Below are 18,008 nucleotides of genomic sequence, written 5' to 3' on the forward strand. Positions count from 1 at the left end.
TACAAAGTAACATTCACTCCAAAATACCTTTCTAAACACCTCTCCAGATGTGAATCCCCTTCTACTGTCGGGCATCTACTTTAAAATGAAGATATGAAAATCACTAGCCCCCCCCCAAAAAAACCCAAAAAACACCCTCTTTTCCACTAGACCTGGTTAAGGATTTTTTTTTCTCCAGTAAAAACATAAAAAAACATTAAAAAGTACTATTTGAAACTTTACAGGTGGAATTTAGGAACCTACCTAACCCTCAATGAATACAGAACTAAATGGCATCTGGAAGCTTTGGTTACAGGGCTATATGAAAATTATGTATCAGAGCCTATTTGTAGAACTAGCAAATAGTGTGCCACAAGGAACTAACCCCATAGGTTAAGAATATAAGAAAATATTATAAAGTGGAATGCCTTGATAAGCAGAGAACATATGAACGGGAAAGAATTTTTATTTATTTGCTCAGCAATAACACCATGAGTGACTTTTAAAACTGTACCAAAATCCTTTAGCCATTGTCATTTAACAGTTTACCAAGAGCTTCAATGCCAATGCAGTTTTTCAGACTATACATAGCCACTCTATATGGGTTACAAATTAGAAACTCTGAATTCATATATACACATGTGTATATATATATCTTTACACACCTAAATAAATTTAAAGTATTCAATATCCTAATTCAAGCTTTGTTGTTTAAGCGTTATCTTTCCTTTAAGACTGCATTTAGAAATAAATACCCTTGTATGTCAGCATTAACTTTTGCAGGAGAAAAAATGGTCAGTTGTTCAATTTTGATATTGTGATTACATAGAAAATAACATCTTGCAGCTATGTGCTGTCAGTACAACTTCATTATCTTCTTTTTTTATGAAACAAAGGCAAAGACTAAGCTACACGTGTTCCTGATATTATTGTACAAAACACTAACACCACCAAATTCCATCAAACCCAAGCTATTCTGTTAAAAGCACATTAGAAAAAATAAGTGTAAAAACACTGTGCAAGGTTTTTTTTCAGTTTCCTGAACGTTTCAAAGTGTTTCACAAACCATTTACCTCAGACATTGGAGTGCCCCAGAAGTCATTCTGAAACAGATTTTTTAATGGAGTAGAAGGATGCAAATCTTTATTGTCCAAAATCGCTGAAACATCATCAAAAACAAACCCACAGAAGAGACTGTTCCAGTAGCAGGCTGCCACCACACCAACTATTAGTGCTGCTTCCTTCAGGCTTACGTCAGCCATCTTCTCTAGGAGGTTTCATGGACAAAAGCTGAAACATAAGTAGACAAACTTGAGTAGTTTTACTTACTAAACTTGATAAAGAAAGTCAAATTAAGATATCAAATACTTTAGAAGTTAATGACACTCCATACTTAAAAGTCAGTAAAAGAGAAAAGCTTCCTCAAGTCATACATGTAACATAGTTTAGTATTTAAAGTAAATATTCTTATTAAAATATCTCACCCTTAAAATGCCTTACACAAGGCAAATACACTGCTTCTTTTCATGTTTTACTTGAGGGAAAGAAAAAAAAGCATTGATAATAAATTGTGAAGTAGTTTTCAGCAGACAACCCTGCAGTTCAAGGGAGTGCTGCAAACTGATAAACTATGAAAAATAAGTTTTCTATAATCCTGAGTAATCTAACATACACAAAATTCTAAGTTAGCAAAGCCAGATAGTGTGTCATTTATTTTTCGGATTTTGGTTTAAAGGTCTTTCTCAAAATATTTCAAAAGCAATTAAAACTTAACCAAACTTCAAACATTCTGATGAACAAACAAGAAACTTGTAGAACTTCATAAACACAGGGGTTCAAGGACAGATATTGGACACGAATAACAATAAAAAGCTAAACTTACCATTGAAAGTCACACTAGGCTCATTCGCATTCTTTGTAGAAGTTCACGAAAAGGTCATTTTTTTTTCCTCAACTCTGCCAATTGTGCTGATATCATTGACTGTGCATGAGACTACTGTCTAAAAAATAGCATGCAAAAAACCCAAAACAAACTTTATTTTTTATTATTTTCCTTCATCTTGCATAAACTTCCTAAGCTCTAGAAATTATTAATCAGCAGTTTTATGATTATTTACAAAATATTTTATGGGTGAACTGATCAAAAGGTGAAATTACTGTGCATTGGGTTGTTCAAAAATAGTGTTCTGCCTTGGAAGAGTAAGAAGGAAACTACAGGTCAAAAGTATTTCTTTTGACCACTGGCTGACACTGCACAGACCACTGCAAAACCATTGGGACCAAAAATAGTGAAAAGCCACAGACAACCAAACATTGGCTTCATTTTGAGAAAATGGACCTGACTGAACAAAAGTATTTTCCCCCAACCTGTAGAGGGAGAGCATCTATTAGGACACAGAGCAGCTAATATTAGCCAGAAAATGCATATCCACAGAAGCCTTATGTTTATCACAGTTCACACATCAAAGCTGATGAACTATTTGAAAGCTACAGTCAGCTTTATTGTCCTAAACCCTGATCATATTTTTTTTTTTCCTTTGGTCTGCTGGGCTTTTTAAAATTGTGCTCAGATTTATCATAAAACATGCTGAGCTGGAAGGAACTCACAAGGATCACCGAGTCCACCTTCTGGCCCTGCACAAGACGACTCCAAGAATCACATAATGTGCCTGAGGGTGTTGTACAAATGCTTCTTCAACTCTTAAAAACAGGCCACAGAGATCTAGATAGGTGATCTTGTTTGTGGTTTGCGGTGTAGACCTGAGAGCATGACAATCACTCATCACCACAGCTAGTGGCAAAGGAGCAGTCAGTACAGGAAGGAATACATGTGCAACAAGATGCAGGTTCAGCTAAACTAAAAACTAGGACTTTGATTTCAAAGAAATCAAACCAAACCATTTGGTGTTCTTCACATAATGGCAGTTAAGGTTTTGTAGTACTTGAAGCACTGGCTATTGATGTTTCTTCCAAGAAACCAAGAAAGCTTTTTTTAAAGCTGCCACCACCTGTGTGATTAACAAAAATAAGTAAAAAAACCCCTCCACAATGTTGAAGGATATTGCTACATCTTTTTCATAGAATCATACAGGGTTTGGGTTGGAAGGGACCTTAAAGATCATCTAGTTCCAATATCCCTGCCATGGGCTCCATCCGAGTACTTTAAAACACTAAGCTAAGTTTAAAACTGAATGTATTTATGGTCTTTTTGGCAGCCAGAGAAATCTTTTCAAAAAAAGAAAACCAAGCATGCTACAGCAATACATGAAATGACAGCCCACTTTTGAACTTGAACTCACACTTTTTTAGTTCACCCCTTCAAAGAAGGTGGATATGAAACATATGCTTCTACCCTGCCAGAATTTGAAATTCCTTTTTTGCAACAGCTTCTGAACAGTTCTTTAAGTTCACTAATTCTACTGAAAAGCAGTGACATCTGGAAAGGACCAATAAATATGTCAGGATTTTCCAACATACAAGTCCTAATTATTTAAAATGCTGTGACATAGTAATATTACCACACAAAACCAACTCTAACATTTATTTAAATTCAACCTTTAAGAAAAGGCATTGTTAGGTCAGTAGGGTTCTGGTGATTTCTAATTCTTTAACACTAATTCAGAAACAGCTACTGTTACCCAACCAGCAAAAACCATAAAAAATTATTCCTAAGTATTGCTTTTTATCAAAATGAAAAGCTTAACCAGCCTTCATTATTAGCTCTTTCAATTTTTAGTAGGTTTTCACTTTTCCACACATGAAAAAGTATGTCAAAACATCTATTTTATTTATCCCTTCATCCTAGGTCATTCTGATGCTTTCACAAGCCTTTCATTTTGCTCTGAATTTTTAATAGTCCTTCCACTTGGAACTCCACACTCTACATCACTATTGACTATGCTGCTCCCTGACAGAGCTCCACTTACCTACATGCCAGCTGTATGGAAAATATTGTCTTTATTTGAATGAAAGGGAACTCTCAAGCATAAATAAATTCCAATATTAGATAACTCCAAAGTTCATGTTTTAGTGGATAGCTCACCATCAGAGAAACTTTTCAGAGAACTCCAGAAAATATTCACATTTAACATGGAGTTGTTTTTTTTTTTTTGCAATTCACCTTCTTCTTTACACGCTCTTGTCAATCACGGATACAATTACAACTACATGCAAATACATGGCTGTACTTTGGTCTTTTAAGACAAGCATTTGAGTCACAGACACTCCAGGCAATCCTGGACAGTTTTACTAAATTTACTGTAAGCAATGAATATATGCAACAAAATGTCCTGTTCTGGTTTTAGCAACAAGTCACACAACATACTGCTTGAACTGTACCAAACTTGGTAACCTCTAAAGCATCACACCCCTTTCAAATTCTAGTTGTGTGCTAAAGCACTAGGTCTTGAAAACAAGCATAATGGAAATATGATCAAGTCCCCATATTCAAGCATTGTGCTTCCAGGCTAAGCACAAAGAGAAAAATGAGAAATGTAAGGCCATGTACAACCTGTAGATTGCACAAAACTGCAGCACAGGTACTTCACTACTTCCAACTTGCATTATGGCATTCTAAGGTCTTATTTTCCTGAAATATTCTGTAAAGATACACAGAGTTAGGAAAATTACATTTTTTCCACCTGGTCTGATTACGGGGTACTTTTAATGCTCTTGCTGACTCAAAGCATAAATATGGAAAAAAAACCCAATTGCAGTCCTTTATGTTAGCATAACAATGCAGATTTTGAGGAAGTCTTGCTATCAGAATTACTATTTCCTATCTGCTACTGTAGCTGGGTCCACCCTCACACTGAAAGCCCCAAACCTGCAATGATAATCAACATGTTGAAAATGCAGAACTAAAACAGAAGTTTATAAAAGATCATCTGTAGTTGGTAAGCCAGGCAAAAGTATGCCTGCCATTAAACTCAATGGAAAACAACTGCTTCTTGGCAACCAAAACTACTTTCATGCCAACTAATCTGTTACCAGTTTGATGTTGGAAAGTAAGAAGTCATATAAGGAGTATATAAGACTGAGAACCTTGCAAATCACAGATGTGCAAGAGGCTGCTGAAGCCTTGGTATGACTGAGCTGCTCATGTGAGTGCATATATTATCCTTCTTACCCAACTGACATGTCGATCAACCCAAGTATGGTCTTGCAAGTGTCACTACTTCACTGCCAGTGCTGAATGTATTTGATAAAAACCTGCAAAATGCTGCCTAACAATTTCTTTGTTAAAATAGACTTGCTTTGAGGGAGAACCACATCACTGCCTAGTCCTAAACATGCAAAGAGAATGACCATCCCTCAAGTTATTTTTTCATCTCACCTACCTGCTACTTTCACAGCTTCTAATACTGCCCCCTCAGATACCTTAACCAACCCTTGAGCTGTATTACTGCCACGTTCTGGTTTAGTGCACAGCCACAGAGCTACCATCTGACTGGATGAAATCAGGACAGACATGTACTTCACATATTTTATTACAAAAGACTTCTGTTGGATGCTTTAATTTACAACAGTATCTGACCATGCCGTGAAGAATATACAGCTGAAAACAATAAGCAGCAGGTAAGCCTTGAGAGTCAGAAACTGCACAGTAGTCATGAGAGTCAACTGTAAAAAAAAAAGAATAACCAGGCTGTGCAAAACAGCCTATCATTGGACTAAATTTCTTATGCTGTTTGGCACAGAAATATGCACTTTGCACTGTACCATTTTCATGTTTGTGCAGAGACATTAAGTGGAAAGGGCAGAAGAGAACCAGAATTCTCAAGCCCATTTGGTTCATAAGGCACACAGTTTTCCTCTTCCAGCTTCTTGAGATCCATCTAATAGTTCACCCACACTTCAAGAATAACAGACAAGAGTGAAATGTAAGAAAGTCCCACAAAAGTGAAAAAATGCACTGACAGAAAATCAAGAGTGAAAGCACTTTTACAAGTTTAGAAAACAAAATATTTCTCAGCTATTGATACTAAATCCATGACACTACAGACAGTTTAGCACACTACATGCTTCAAGATACAGTAGTCTGAATAAGAAAACCTCTGTCATAAAAAATGCATAGCAATGTTCTAAGAGTATTCTTATCTGGGAAATTTGGGACTGCAGAAGCCGTTTTCTGTCCATTAAAATTTAGAAAAAAATGGCAAGTGTGTATCTTGGCAAGAATACAGTTGCAATCCTGAAAACACGCAGAAGCTATTTAGCACTCCATAATTAACTATCTGCCACCTTAGATTAAAAGACCCTTGCGGAAACAAATATGTTTTTGGCCATTAGACACATGTGACTATCAAACTTTATAAACTTAAACACACATTTAAATATTTTTCTTCTCTGAGTAGTGGTACTTTCGTGGATTAAAAGGCATTAATAACAACATGTTATGCCAATTTACATAATCAGGCAATACTGGATATTTATTTACTCTAGAGACATAAACTTTATTAATCACTAATAAGGTGATTAATAAAGGTGAAGGTTCTAAACTGTTTAGAATATTATGTACAGTTCACACAGAAAACTTTCAAATTAACAAAGGCGGAAGAAAATTAAGAGCTGTTAAAACCACTCCAAGGCTTATTTTTATTTTTAAACAGGTGACCAATTAGTTAATGTAAGAGCTGGTAGCTGAACTGATGCATATCAGCAGAGATATATACAAACCAGTAGCATAGCCACTTAAAAATAGCATTTTAATTCAGCTTCTGAGGCTCTGCTAATGTCCTAATTTGTATTGCCTACATGCTAACCTTTGTTTATTTTTATTTTGAGTTATACTGAACATTCTTTCTGCTGATTTACAAGTGTTTATGGACAGAGAGATCCTCATTTTATTTCTGTTTTGCCTTTCTAACAAAACCTTAAACTTTATCTACTCTTAAAAATGCCACTCTAAGGTTTAATACCAATATGAAACAACTTAGATGCACAGCTGAGACTTAAATGACTGGGCTTGAATCTGATCTAGAAGGCAAGAGATATTTAGGAAGACGAGAGGACAAAAAATACAAAATATGCTTGGATTCCCCTTTCATCTTACTGAGATCCTAAAACAGGATAAATGTAACAAGAGAAGTTTTATTGTGAAAACCTTCTTCTGCAAGGTTTTCACTACCAGATCAAGAGGCATGGGACTACTACGAAATACTCTTCACTACACGGGAAGTTAATGGCCTCCAGCCTTCTCTTCATGTGGTTCTGAAGGATTAACTAGAAGAACACAGGCAGTTCTGATACAAAGTTAGAACTCATGTTGCAGGCCAGATGAAAGATCTCCCATCCAAAAAGAATTTGCTGGCAACCAAGCAGTTCAACTAACACTTGGGACGTTCTAGGTTACTCTGGTACAAACAAGGACCAAAATGTAATGCAATTTAAAATGGGTGAGATGAAGACACTGGTTTAGCTGGTGGTTTAGTTTCAATTTGTTAAATGCAACTAGCACAAGTCAGTTGAAATACAAACCACATAGGTCTAGCTTGCATTTTATAACTTAAAAAGTCAGTAACAGAATCTCGCATTTAAATGTCAAACCTTTAGGGCTTTTTGCTACATTGAAACAGTAACAAAATTATCTTCTTCTATTTAGAGTAACTACGTAAAATAGCTTTGGTGGCTTCACTGATGCAAAAAAAGCGTCTCTAAAATAACACTTAACACCACTCAGTGTTCCAGAAATGCAACAGCAGAAACTGCATGCTTACTCCAAAGAATAAATGAACAAAAGCTACATGTGAGGCATAAGCTGAAAATACAGCCCTCAGACTCTGCTACTCCGTCTGTACTTAGCATGCTGGGTCTGTACACGATTTCTTGTATACTTTAAATAACATTCCATTAGGCTTTCCATGGTGCAGTTTTTCTATTAGGTCTTTGCAAGGGCACACTGTTATCAAAGCTGTGATTTAACATGGATGCCTAACTCTTCTGTCAGAGTAGGTCAAACCATCCACTATGGAGCTGAAATAATTTCTTGGCTCCAGTACTGCAAGTATATATTCCCACTAAAAGATGATTCACTTACACAAATTTCATCATGTGAGGTGATGAAAAACATAAGAAAAACTAATTTACTCGGTCCAAGCCATACTGTATTTTAAAAGTTTTCTCATTGTGTGTGTGGTTAATTCTTCATTTTACGTTTTTTTTCACTTTTGGAGTTTCCATGTCCACCTCAAATCCAAATACCTTTTACTTCTGCACCAATGGTCTTTACTAGCTGTACTACACAATTACAAACCAGATATGGTTTCACTACCAGTAAATGTAATAAAGTATTCTCTGCTGATTCTGCAACAGAACACTGAAAAATGCTGATGCATATTAAATAGCTATACTGGCATTAACAGCTTGCTAAGATGATGAAGATGATTTAAAAAGAAAGCTTCTATACAGAAGCATTCTAGCATCAATGGATTATTTTCTCTACCACAGAAGGATTCATTTCCTGAAGGCTTAGTTTGTGGCTAAGGTGCCATTATTTTCTGTGACAGCTCCTACACCTATAAAAGTTCCTGCTACTAAGAAATCATTGTCTTACACTTAACCATAATTAATTTTATTTTTAGTAGCATTACCCATTCATTAAATATAATCTGGTCTCCTTCCCTTTCCTAACTACACCAAATATCTTTTGCATTTTGCACCCAATATCGAACTATAATTAACCAACCCCTAGCTGAGATAAAGAAGTCTTTGAAATTGTGCTGTGACTGGAACAAGTTGCATAACTATAAGGAGCACAAGGCATCTTGCATTTTGTCAGTCTTCATTAAATATCAACACTGATCAAGAGACAGCAAAAAAATTGAAAACAATTAATCAAAAAAAGGACAAGCGTAGAAAGATAGCGTTATAATCACCTTTCTCTTACCATTATAAACAAAACAAAACAAATCTATTTCAGCTCTCCACAGCTGTTGAATAAATAAATACAAAGAGATAAACACGCCTGGAAGGGTTACTAGTTTTCTTATTTTTATTTGAATAGATATCTTCACACCCATTTAACTAAAACACAGGATCCCAAACTTTCTCGGCTATCAAATCACTGCCAAAACTCAGACTTGCTGACCAGTAGTACCCAGTGGATTCGAGTACTACTCGAAATGACTAGGTGTGATTTTCCCCGTGCCTTCTGCCCCCACTATTCCCTACCGACCCCCAAAGCACACTCGTATCCGGGCAGTCCCGCAGCTCTCCCGCCGGCCGGGCAGGAACCAGCACGCTGCCCGCAGCCCTAGGGCGAAGCAGCTACGGTAAGGGAAGGCCGGGCGGCGGAGGCGGCCGAGCCAGGGCGCGGTCCCGTAGACCGCTCAAGCGGCGTAGTCAGAGGCCGCACCGCAGCCCGGCAGGCGCGGAGAGCTCACCGATGCGGCACGGCAGGCACAGCCAGCGGACCGAAACTACCGTGGGCAGCAGCTACACCGGACCCACTCCTCCCTCCTTCCCTCACCCCCGGCAAGGCCCGTCGCGGGGTCGCGGCCGCAGCGCGCCGTTCCCGCCCTACCTGAGGCCGGGACAAACACCGGGGCCACAGCCCCGCCACCGGAGCCGCCACCCACCGCGCGCTCCGCCGCCGCCGCACACGGCGCACGCGCACCGCCCCGCTCACCGCCCTGCAGAGGGTGTCGGGAAGGAGGTGGGCCGTGCGGCCGGCTCAGAGGCATGCCGGGAGCTGTAGTCCCGGGGAGTCCGCCCGGTGGCGGGGGTGGTGCTCGGAGCCGTTGCCCCGGCGCAAGCGGCGCGCTCGGGCGGTATCGCGCCCTACCCTCCTGATTGCCCCTCGGGACTGGAAGAGCCCTCTTGGCACCCTGGGGCTTGTCTGTAGGTGCCGCGGGAGCGCTGACTTTCCCTGCGTCCATGAGTCTCCGGGTCGGCGGGAGAGTCTGATGGCGTCGCCTGGCAGCGGCCACCGTCATCCTCCGGGAGCGGTGAGGCCACGGGGCGGGAGGTGCTCGGACAAGGTGATCAAAGGCTGCCCCCGGCTGGAGCGGCCCGCGCTCCCCCGGGAGCGGCCGGGCTGGCGGCGGCGGCGGGACCGCTCCGCTCCTGTGGGCCCCGGGTCCCGGGCAGGCGCCCCCGGGCTCGGGCTGAGGCTGGGCAAGGAGCGTCCCGCTGTGTCCGCTCTCGGCTGCTGCCTCTGCTGAGCCTCGTTGGGAAGGCGGCTGCAAAATAAGGCAGTTTGTTAATTCCAGAAGAGCTGGAATGAAACGGTGATAAAATTGTCTCAGCAGTATCGTGGAGGGATCCTGTGCTGTCAATGTATCCTGTGGCTGGGATATGCCAAACAGGAGAGAATGGGAACCCTGCAGAGATCTTCTCTTGGTTGGGTCTTGGTCTTGTAATTAAGACCTTGTGCTTCGCAGAGCTACTCTGGGTAAATGCAATTTGAAAAACAAAAGTATCTCAAACTGGATTACCGCATATAAACAAATGGAGTTAGCAGAGCACATCTACCGTATGACTGCGGTGCTTCTTGATACTAAGTCTCCCTCGAGTGCACGATTCTGTGCTGCCCATTTTACACACCTTGGTGGGAAAGAACTGCTCTTCCTAGTGGTGCTTGATCTCGCTGTGATGGGAAGGTATCACCATGTGAGCTTGGCTGCTCTGCGTGGCTTCCTGTAGTCAGACCAGAGCATTGGTAGTACTTGAATATACCCTCCAGACTTCCTTTTCTACCTAAATCTGCTGGACTTTTCAACATCTGGCTGTTTTATGTATGTTTGATTCCCTGAGTAAGTCCTGAAAGTCTTGTGGAAACTAATACCAAATACCCATCTATTGCACACATTTTGTAGACCCATGAGCTCAGCATCTCACTACATGAATCATCTGTTTACTAAAACTACAGGTTTTAGTTGAGGACAATGGATGAAAAAAATGATGAAAAACTCTTCAATTAAATAAATTCTCTCACAGTATGTGTATACTGTGGGACATACACTGTACCCCCTTCCCTCTCTACCTTACTATAGCTAGTCTCCCAGTAAGTTTGATTCAGTTGTTTATGTACAGATACCTCTCCTTTTGGATAAAATTTTAGGACTGATATTTTCTTAGGACATTATTTTGTAAGTTAAGGGAAAAAGGTATACGAGAGATGGAAGGTAGGAAAGGATTGACAGTAATAAGTTTGTGTATTTGCTTTCAGAGCAGTTTTGAATGTTGAGCATTTAAAAGTCCTAAGTTCTATATCTCATTGTTTAAGAAAAAATGAAAATGTTTAAGAACTCTGATCCTTAGACAAATATGTTGCTGAAATCAAGTAGTATTCAATTCACTGAATAAGTCAAAGTGCCAGTATTCTCCTTATATTATCCTTTGCCATTACAACAAAACAGAAAAGCAGTAATGTATATAAGGTATCATCCTTGTGAAGTCATGGGTTGGATATAATGCATGTTTTATGTTTAGCAAACATTGAAGAAATATAGTAAATATAGGGGACCTTTCAAGTTGTTCACATATTCAGAAATGATGAAGGTCGTTTTTGTCCTCCCTTAAGCATACAACTGTATTTCTGAGTCTGACAGCTCTTCTTTCAGAATGCTTATGCATATTAGTTTTGGAAAGTAATACCATTTTCGGGCTTTTCTTAAGGAAGGAGATTTCAGTTGTTGAGTTTTTAAACTGCTGAATGAGGAACAGGATGTATGATGGATCAGATCTCAAAATACTGTGGTCGGCATAGAGCATTACTGAAGTTATTGATGTAGCTTGATTTTTTTTTCTATAAAATACATACCCTTGCTGTGTCATTATTTTTTTTGAATAATACTTCATTACTATTTTAGTTAGCTTTATTTATTTCTTAATTTTTCCTAACCATTTGTGCTATGTTCATAATTTAGGGCAATAAGTAGATTAAAAATATTCTGTTCTAAACTTGGCAGAATTTACCTTTTGAAATATTGATTGGAAAGTCTAGAGACAGCTCCAAAGAATAGAATAATCCAAGATTTCAAATCCCTTTTGCCTTTTTCAGGTACTGCATTGACTTTCAGGTGTGTGAGAAATCACTGTGGCCCACAGCAACCAGTAGGTAAGCAGCAGAAGAAAACTTTCCACCACTTTCTGATGGGATTTTTCTCAGTTTCTAAGTTGATTAATGTCCTTTGTCAATTCAAGTATTCTGATCAAAAAGAAACAATGTTTAATACAAAGAATGTCAAGAAGTTGGTGCTCACAGTATCCAACTAAAGAAAGTGTTTGTTGTGTTTTAAATGTTAAATGATTTTTGTGTTTGTTCATTGTTCATTTGTTCATTGGCATTTTTATTTCTTCCCCATTAAGAGATGGAGAAGAAAAAGAGGATATTGAAGTTAAAATACAGATTTCATGTGTGTCCTGATCTTCACTGATAGTTTTAAGAACTCATTGAGTATGCATGGTGTAATTTTAACATAAAGAAAAAATGGTTTTATTATAGCCTCCTAGTCTGCAATAGATCAAAATGTGAATAGATTGTTAATCAGTGTAACAGTTATTAGAAACATCTGGTTGTTCAGTGGCCAGCCTCCATTAAATCATTGACTTAAAATTGGTTTGTACTGATAATACCTGATAACTGTTATTTCAATCTTTGTTCCAGGGAAAAAAAAAGTCACACTTGCAATATGGCACCCGTTTTAGATTGGAAGAAGCTTATGAAAGTTGATCCAGATACTCTGCCTCGTCAAGAGGAACTAGCTGACAGATTGCTGGATATCATGTTCAAGGTGCTTGGGAAAAAGAGAGCATGGGGGGTTTTATTATATCTTCTTCCCTAAACTGTCTCTGATCCTTCACATACATGAAAGATTTATTTTGTGGATTTCATTGATATTAGTGTGAAACAACTTTTGTCTCTTTCGTTAGGTTGATGGGAAAGACTTAAAAAATGAAACTCCAGAAAAAATGATACACCTTTTTAAAATTACTCAATCACTACTGAAGGTTTGTATTAAGGCTTACTTTCTTCAGTTCTGCAGATGCATTTGTTTTTTTGTTTTTTTTTTTTTTGGCTGAAATGGAAGCATAATTATTCTTTTTTCCCCCATTCCTGAAAGTACTGCTAACTCCTAAGGTAATTTATATGCTAAATGTGTGCTCGAACCAGAGTACCTTCTTGTGTAGCTGTTAGAATTTAGTAGTGGAAAGTGAATTGGAATAACATAGTTATATAGATGGGAAATGCAAATACATTTCCCAAAATAAATGTTTTAAACATGCTGTCTATGGAACAATCTTTTAATTTATGGTATTAGTAAATATTTCTTCTTTGCTATGCTTCTTTTCTCAGATGAAAACTCAAGAGGTAGAACTGGCACTAGAAGAAGTTGAAAAAGCGGGGGAAGAGCAAGCCAAATGTGGTAAGCAAGCTTTTTTATGTTGTTCCTAAATGATTTGTTAAATGTGTTTTTTAGGTTTTTGTTCATGCTGCTTTGTGGCTTTTTTAAAGTTTAGAGAACTGGACAAAATACCAACTGCTCTGAAGTCAACTGCTTTGATGAAAGCAAATATTTAAAGTCTTAGGTTAACCATTGTTGTTTTACATGTCTTTTACCTTATTGGGTAATTCACTACATCTATTCTATTTAACAGAAAATAATTTTAAAACCAAGCTGATGAAACTTCAAAATGAATTAGAGGTATGTTTTAAAATTTTGTTAGTGTATAAAGTGCTCTGGTGGGGTCTTCTAATTATTTTATTTTAGACTAGTATTTAGTCTTTTAAAGTGATGAAATAGCCCTACATTTTAGCAAATGCTTTTTATTGTTTTTTGAATAGGCAGCAGTCTTGGGTGAATAATTACTTGTTTTTTTTATATACTTGAAAAATCCCATTTATTTTAGTCTTAGTATCTGCTTTGTTTTTTTTTAGTTTTTTCTACTTTGAATATCTGCTATATTTATAGTGTTATTTTTATGTTCATAAGATGGCACAAAAATCTGCTGGTGGTCGTGATACTCGTTTTTTGCGTGATGAGATCCGCCAACTGGAAAAACAATTGGAGCAAAAAGAGAGACAGTTAACAGACACAGAAAGAGAGTTGGAAAAGGAGAAGAAAGTGAATGAACAGGTAAGAGGGGCTTGAGCTTGACATCTCTAGAAGCTGTTCTGTCAAATATTTTGAAAAGTTGATGTTCTGAAAAAAAAATCTGAATCTGAAATTAAAAAAAAAATTAAATAAAAATAAATTTATAGCATATATAAATATATACTATATAATATTGATTATAATATATAAAATATTATTAAATAATATATTATATATATATAAATTAATAAAAAACTGATGAAATAGGATTGCTCTGCGGTTGTTTTCTTTTTTTTGTTTCTTTGTGGTGTCAATGATGCATATAAATGTTTTCTGTCTTGTAGCTTGCTCTTCGAATTGAAGATGCTGAAAATGAAAACATCAGATTCAGGAGAGAGGTTAGCAAAAATTATTGCTGATTTATTATATTTTCAACTTTTTTTATAAATGCATTACTATATTTCTGTATTTGCAATTTTTGGTGTGATTTTTAATTTTGGATTATTTCCTATTTACTAGTGCAAAGTAAATATGTAGTACATCTGCTCCAATAAAATGTAGTTAATTGAGGTTATGAAGTCTTTATATTTCAATTTGAATAGTCCTACTATGCATTAGCTTGGCCTGGGTTTTTGGTTTTGAATTTTTACTATTTTTCTTAAATATTGCCAAGTAGATTTGTCTAATTATTTTTCTGGGGTAAAACCTTGATAATCATTTGTCAAAATACCCTTCTATATATATGTGTATGTATATATATACATGCAGAGGTATAATGAACGCTATTTTATTTTGTCACTATATTGATTAATATTTAGTCTTCCAAAAGCAAAGCTAATTTCTAATATTTTTCACGCTTTGTTCTCTTGGTCTTGTTTCCTCCTTTTTAATATGAAGAAAAAGCACATAAAGAAAAAGGTGAGGCTTCTATGACTTTTAAAAGCAGACTGTAGGAATTTGGATGGGTTTTACATGTCTTAGCTCTTTGTGTTAGCTCTCTAGAAGTGCAACAACTTTGTCTTCAACTCTAAGAAGTGGATTTAAATTTGGATTGCTTTTTGTGCAGAATGAACAATTGCGTCAGGATGTCGTTGACTATCAGAGGCAAATAGATTCTCAAAAGGAAGCAATTCAATCACGAAGAGGGGAGGTTTCTGACTACACATCACAGCTGTCCAAAAGAAGCTCTGAGCTTGTCCAGTATTTGGATGAAATTCAGGTGAAAATCTATACATTCTATTGAGTAGCTATGGGAGCTTTACTGACTGTAGTGTCTTTCATGACTATGTCAATTTACAGATAAAATCATGTGGAGTAAGAGAATTCATAGTATGGTAGGGTTCTGTCATACATATAGTCTGTGTCTACGAGTTTGGCAGAGGTAATGAAGTTGCTGAGATGGAGAGAGATATGTCTTATTTGCTGTTTGGATTTATTGAAATTGATAACCTAGAGGGGAAATACTCTATTCTGTGCTAATTTTGTGTAAGACTTTCAAGACTTTCTTATTCAGTTATTAAGATGGGCACTTTCTAAAATGAGTGTTTTCTTTATTTTTGCAGAATTTGACTGAAGCTAATGAGAAGTTAGAGATTCAAAACCAAGAAATGAGGAAAAACCTTGAGGAATCAGTGCAAGAAATGGAGAAGATGACTGACGAATATAGCAAAATGAAACTGATTGTGCAACAGTCTGATATTCTTATGGATGAGTTAAGAAAAGAGAAAGATCGGTACAAATTTCAAGTAAGAAATGACTCATAATTTAGTATAAATATTTTTTAGGTTTCTAGTCATATTTTAGCTTAAGTTAAAACTTTCTATCTATGTGGTTAAAACCACACACTCCTCTAAAATAATGCTTTTAAAAAATAGTGTGATCTTTGAATGTGGTACAGATTTTAAAATTTGACTGTCGATCACAAAAAGTTTTGTATAGAATGATAGTCATGCACAGTTCTCAGAAGTCATTCCCTTGCTGTTGTAATACTAATCTGTTAAATATTATGTACTTGATGTAGTGTGTTTGTACATAGGCCCAAACCTTTTTTGTAATGTGATGTTCATTCAAATGGCATGTCTAGGTTCAGGATCTTTCAGACCAGCTGAAAGCAAAGAATGAGGAAGATGATCCACTCATGGCAGCTGTAAATGCAAAAGTTGAAGAATGGAAGGTATTTTTTAATGCTTTTAAAATCCTTTTTAGGAATTATTCAAGTGTTCTGATGGTATTTTATCTTCTTTTCAGAAAATCTTAGCTTCAAAAGATGATGAACTCCTAGAGTATCAGCAAATGTTACTTACCATGGAAGAGAAAATGAAAATGGTCCAACTTGATGTAGACAGAAACAGTATACTGTCCCTTCAGCAGGTACAGTTCATGTGAGACATTGCACACATTGAAATCACCATTAATTAAATATCCTATTGACCAAATATAAATTTATTCTTTCATTGCTTGCAAATATGAAGTACTTAATTCTGAGAATTATGAGACAGGTCGATTCATTACATTGCAAAGTTAGTTTAATAGACAATGTACAAAGGAAACTTCTCTGTATGTATGTCCTGAACTCTTGGTAGCTGCTCTGTTATTTCCATATTTATCTTTTCTAACTATTATGTAATGTTTCTAAAATACAGTTTAGCTTCTGTCCACTAAGTTTGTTAAGAAACAGTCTTACCTAGTACTTAATTTTCTGTGTTCTTTCATCTCATCTGGTTAACTCTGTGGTTCATTGTATGATAGAGCTGGCTGAATTTGCATATCTCTCATAGTCATGCAAAATTACATAGTTCTTCATGGTTTTGAATGTCTCCACTTTCTTAAAAAACATAACCTTCTCCTCGTCTCCCCAAAATAATGTGATCCATTAGGAATCCTAAAATAGTCTGTATGGAGAGCATACTCTCTGATTCTAGGATGATTTCCTGCCTTGTTTCAAGTTTTTTAAGTAAATATGTAATGACATTTATGTCACATTTTGGGTTCTTGTAAACTGAGCAGTATGGTCCGATATAGTTATGCAGTTTTCCAAACCTAGGACAGATAGATTCTCAAGAGAAAAACACCCTAAAGTACAAATCAGCCTTAGCTATCAGAAGAGGAAAGCAGCTGAAAGTATCTTTGATAAGCAGTTGTTTGGTTTTAGCTGATTAGATGGCTGTAGAGGTTGCTTTTATGGGGGAGCTGTGGGAGTGAGGGGACATTATTAGCATGGCATTAGCATTGAAATGTTTTGTGGAAATAAGCATGCATTTTAAGCAATAAATCAAGTTACTGCTGAGGTTTTTACTCAAAATGAACTCAGCTTGCTATCCTTCAATGTATGTTTATATTCTAAGGGGTTATATCCAGGTTTTTACTGGTTTGCTAAGCTCTGTACTTTCAGGTTTCAAATGTGGTTATATTTGTAAGAAAGCCTGAAAGTTGTTTTTCGAAACATTGAGATTTTTACATTATTATTATTATTATTTTACATTTTATTATTATTAATGTCTGTAATTTTTTTAAGTCTCTTTTTTATCTTTCACCACTTTTTTATTCATCACAGAAAAAATTATGCAAAGCTTTCTATGTTGTTTCCAAAGTTCATGTACAAGTACAGAAATAGGATATTATACATAGAAGTCACTTCCAGTCTTTGTGTACCTATGAAAGTATATGCATCCAAAACAAGATACAAATTTTTAGAAGTTAGATGGCTTGGTGAAAGGTTGTCTGCATTTCATGTGTCATGTATGATGGACTGTTAGTCCTTGCAATCTTGAGCTTCTGTCTCTCAGTTCCCAGTGGCAATTGTTCATGAGGAAGCTGCAAGACACCTGTATCATCTGATACTTTTCAGCTAATACTGGCAAACTCTGAGAGTACTCTTTCCACTTAAAACCATTATACTAAAATACTGCCTATTTTTATGTGTTTGAATGCTTTATTTTTCCTTTCTTTTTTATTTTTCCTGCTTTGCATTTATATACCGAACTTCTAGAT

The 18,008-nt window shown here is 36.8% G+C and overlaps 2 protein-coding genes across 5 annotated transcripts in view; one reads left to right on the top strand and one right to left on the bottom strand.

The window, feature by feature from the left end:
* TMTC3 (transmembrane O-mannosyltransferase targeting cadherins 3) overlaps window positions 1-10,032 on the bottom strand; it is a 30,635-nt gene extending 20,603 nt beyond the window's left edge. The window contains exons 1-3 of one of the 3 annotated variants that reach the window (XM_086887793.1): window positions 9,764-10,032; window positions 1,862-1,979; window positions 1,053-1,269 (exon numbers count right to left, since the gene is read on the bottom strand). In XM_086887793.1, coding sequence (XP_086743919.1) covers window positions 1,053-1,241 — 189 coding nt within the window. In that variant the 5' untranslated portion in view covers window positions 1,242-1,269; window positions 1,862-1,979; window positions 9,764-10,032. Of the gene's footprint in view, window positions 1-1,052; window positions 1,270-1,861; window positions 1,980-9,502; window positions 9,685-9,763 lie in introns of those variants that run through there. The other 2 variants (XM_086887792.1, XM_086887794.1) reach the window with 2 other exon arrangements.
* Window positions 9,579-18,008, top strand: part of CEP290 (centrosomal protein 290) — a 50,360-nt gene continuing 41,930 nt past the window's right edge. The window contains exons 1-12 of one of the 2 annotated variants that reach the window (XM_086887790.1): window positions 9,579-9,926; window positions 11,984-12,040; window positions 12,590-12,716; window positions 12,856-12,933; window positions 13,280-13,349; window positions 13,582-13,628; window positions 13,917-14,060; window positions 14,363-14,416; window positions 15,085-15,237; window positions 15,581-15,763; window positions 16,102-16,191; window positions 16,266-16,388. In XM_086887790.1, coding sequence (XP_086743916.1) covers window positions 12,615-12,716; window positions 12,856-12,933; window positions 13,280-13,349; window positions 13,582-13,628; window positions 13,917-14,060; window positions 14,363-14,416; window positions 15,085-15,237; window positions 15,581-15,763; window positions 16,102-16,191; window positions 16,266-16,388 — 1,044 coding nt within the window. In that variant the 5' untranslated portion in view covers window positions 9,579-9,926; window positions 11,984-12,040; window positions 12,590-12,614. Of the gene's footprint in view, window positions 9,960-11,983; window positions 12,041-12,589; window positions 12,717-12,855; window positions 12,934-13,279; window positions 13,350-13,581; window positions 13,629-13,916; window positions 14,061-14,362; window positions 14,417-15,084; window positions 15,238-15,580; window positions 15,764-16,101; window positions 16,192-16,265; window positions 16,389-18,008 lie in introns of both variants that reach the window. The other variant, XM_086887791.1, reaches the window with a different exon arrangement.

The sequence above is a fragment of the Cyanistes caeruleus genome, chromosome 4, assembly GCF_971803275.1.
Source record: "Cyanistes caeruleus chromosome 4, bCyaCae1.hap1.1, whole genome shotgun sequence".
In the NCBI taxonomy this organism is placed as follows: domain Eukaryota; kingdom Metazoa; phylum Chordata; class Aves; order Passeriformes; family Paridae; genus Cyanistes; species Cyanistes caeruleus.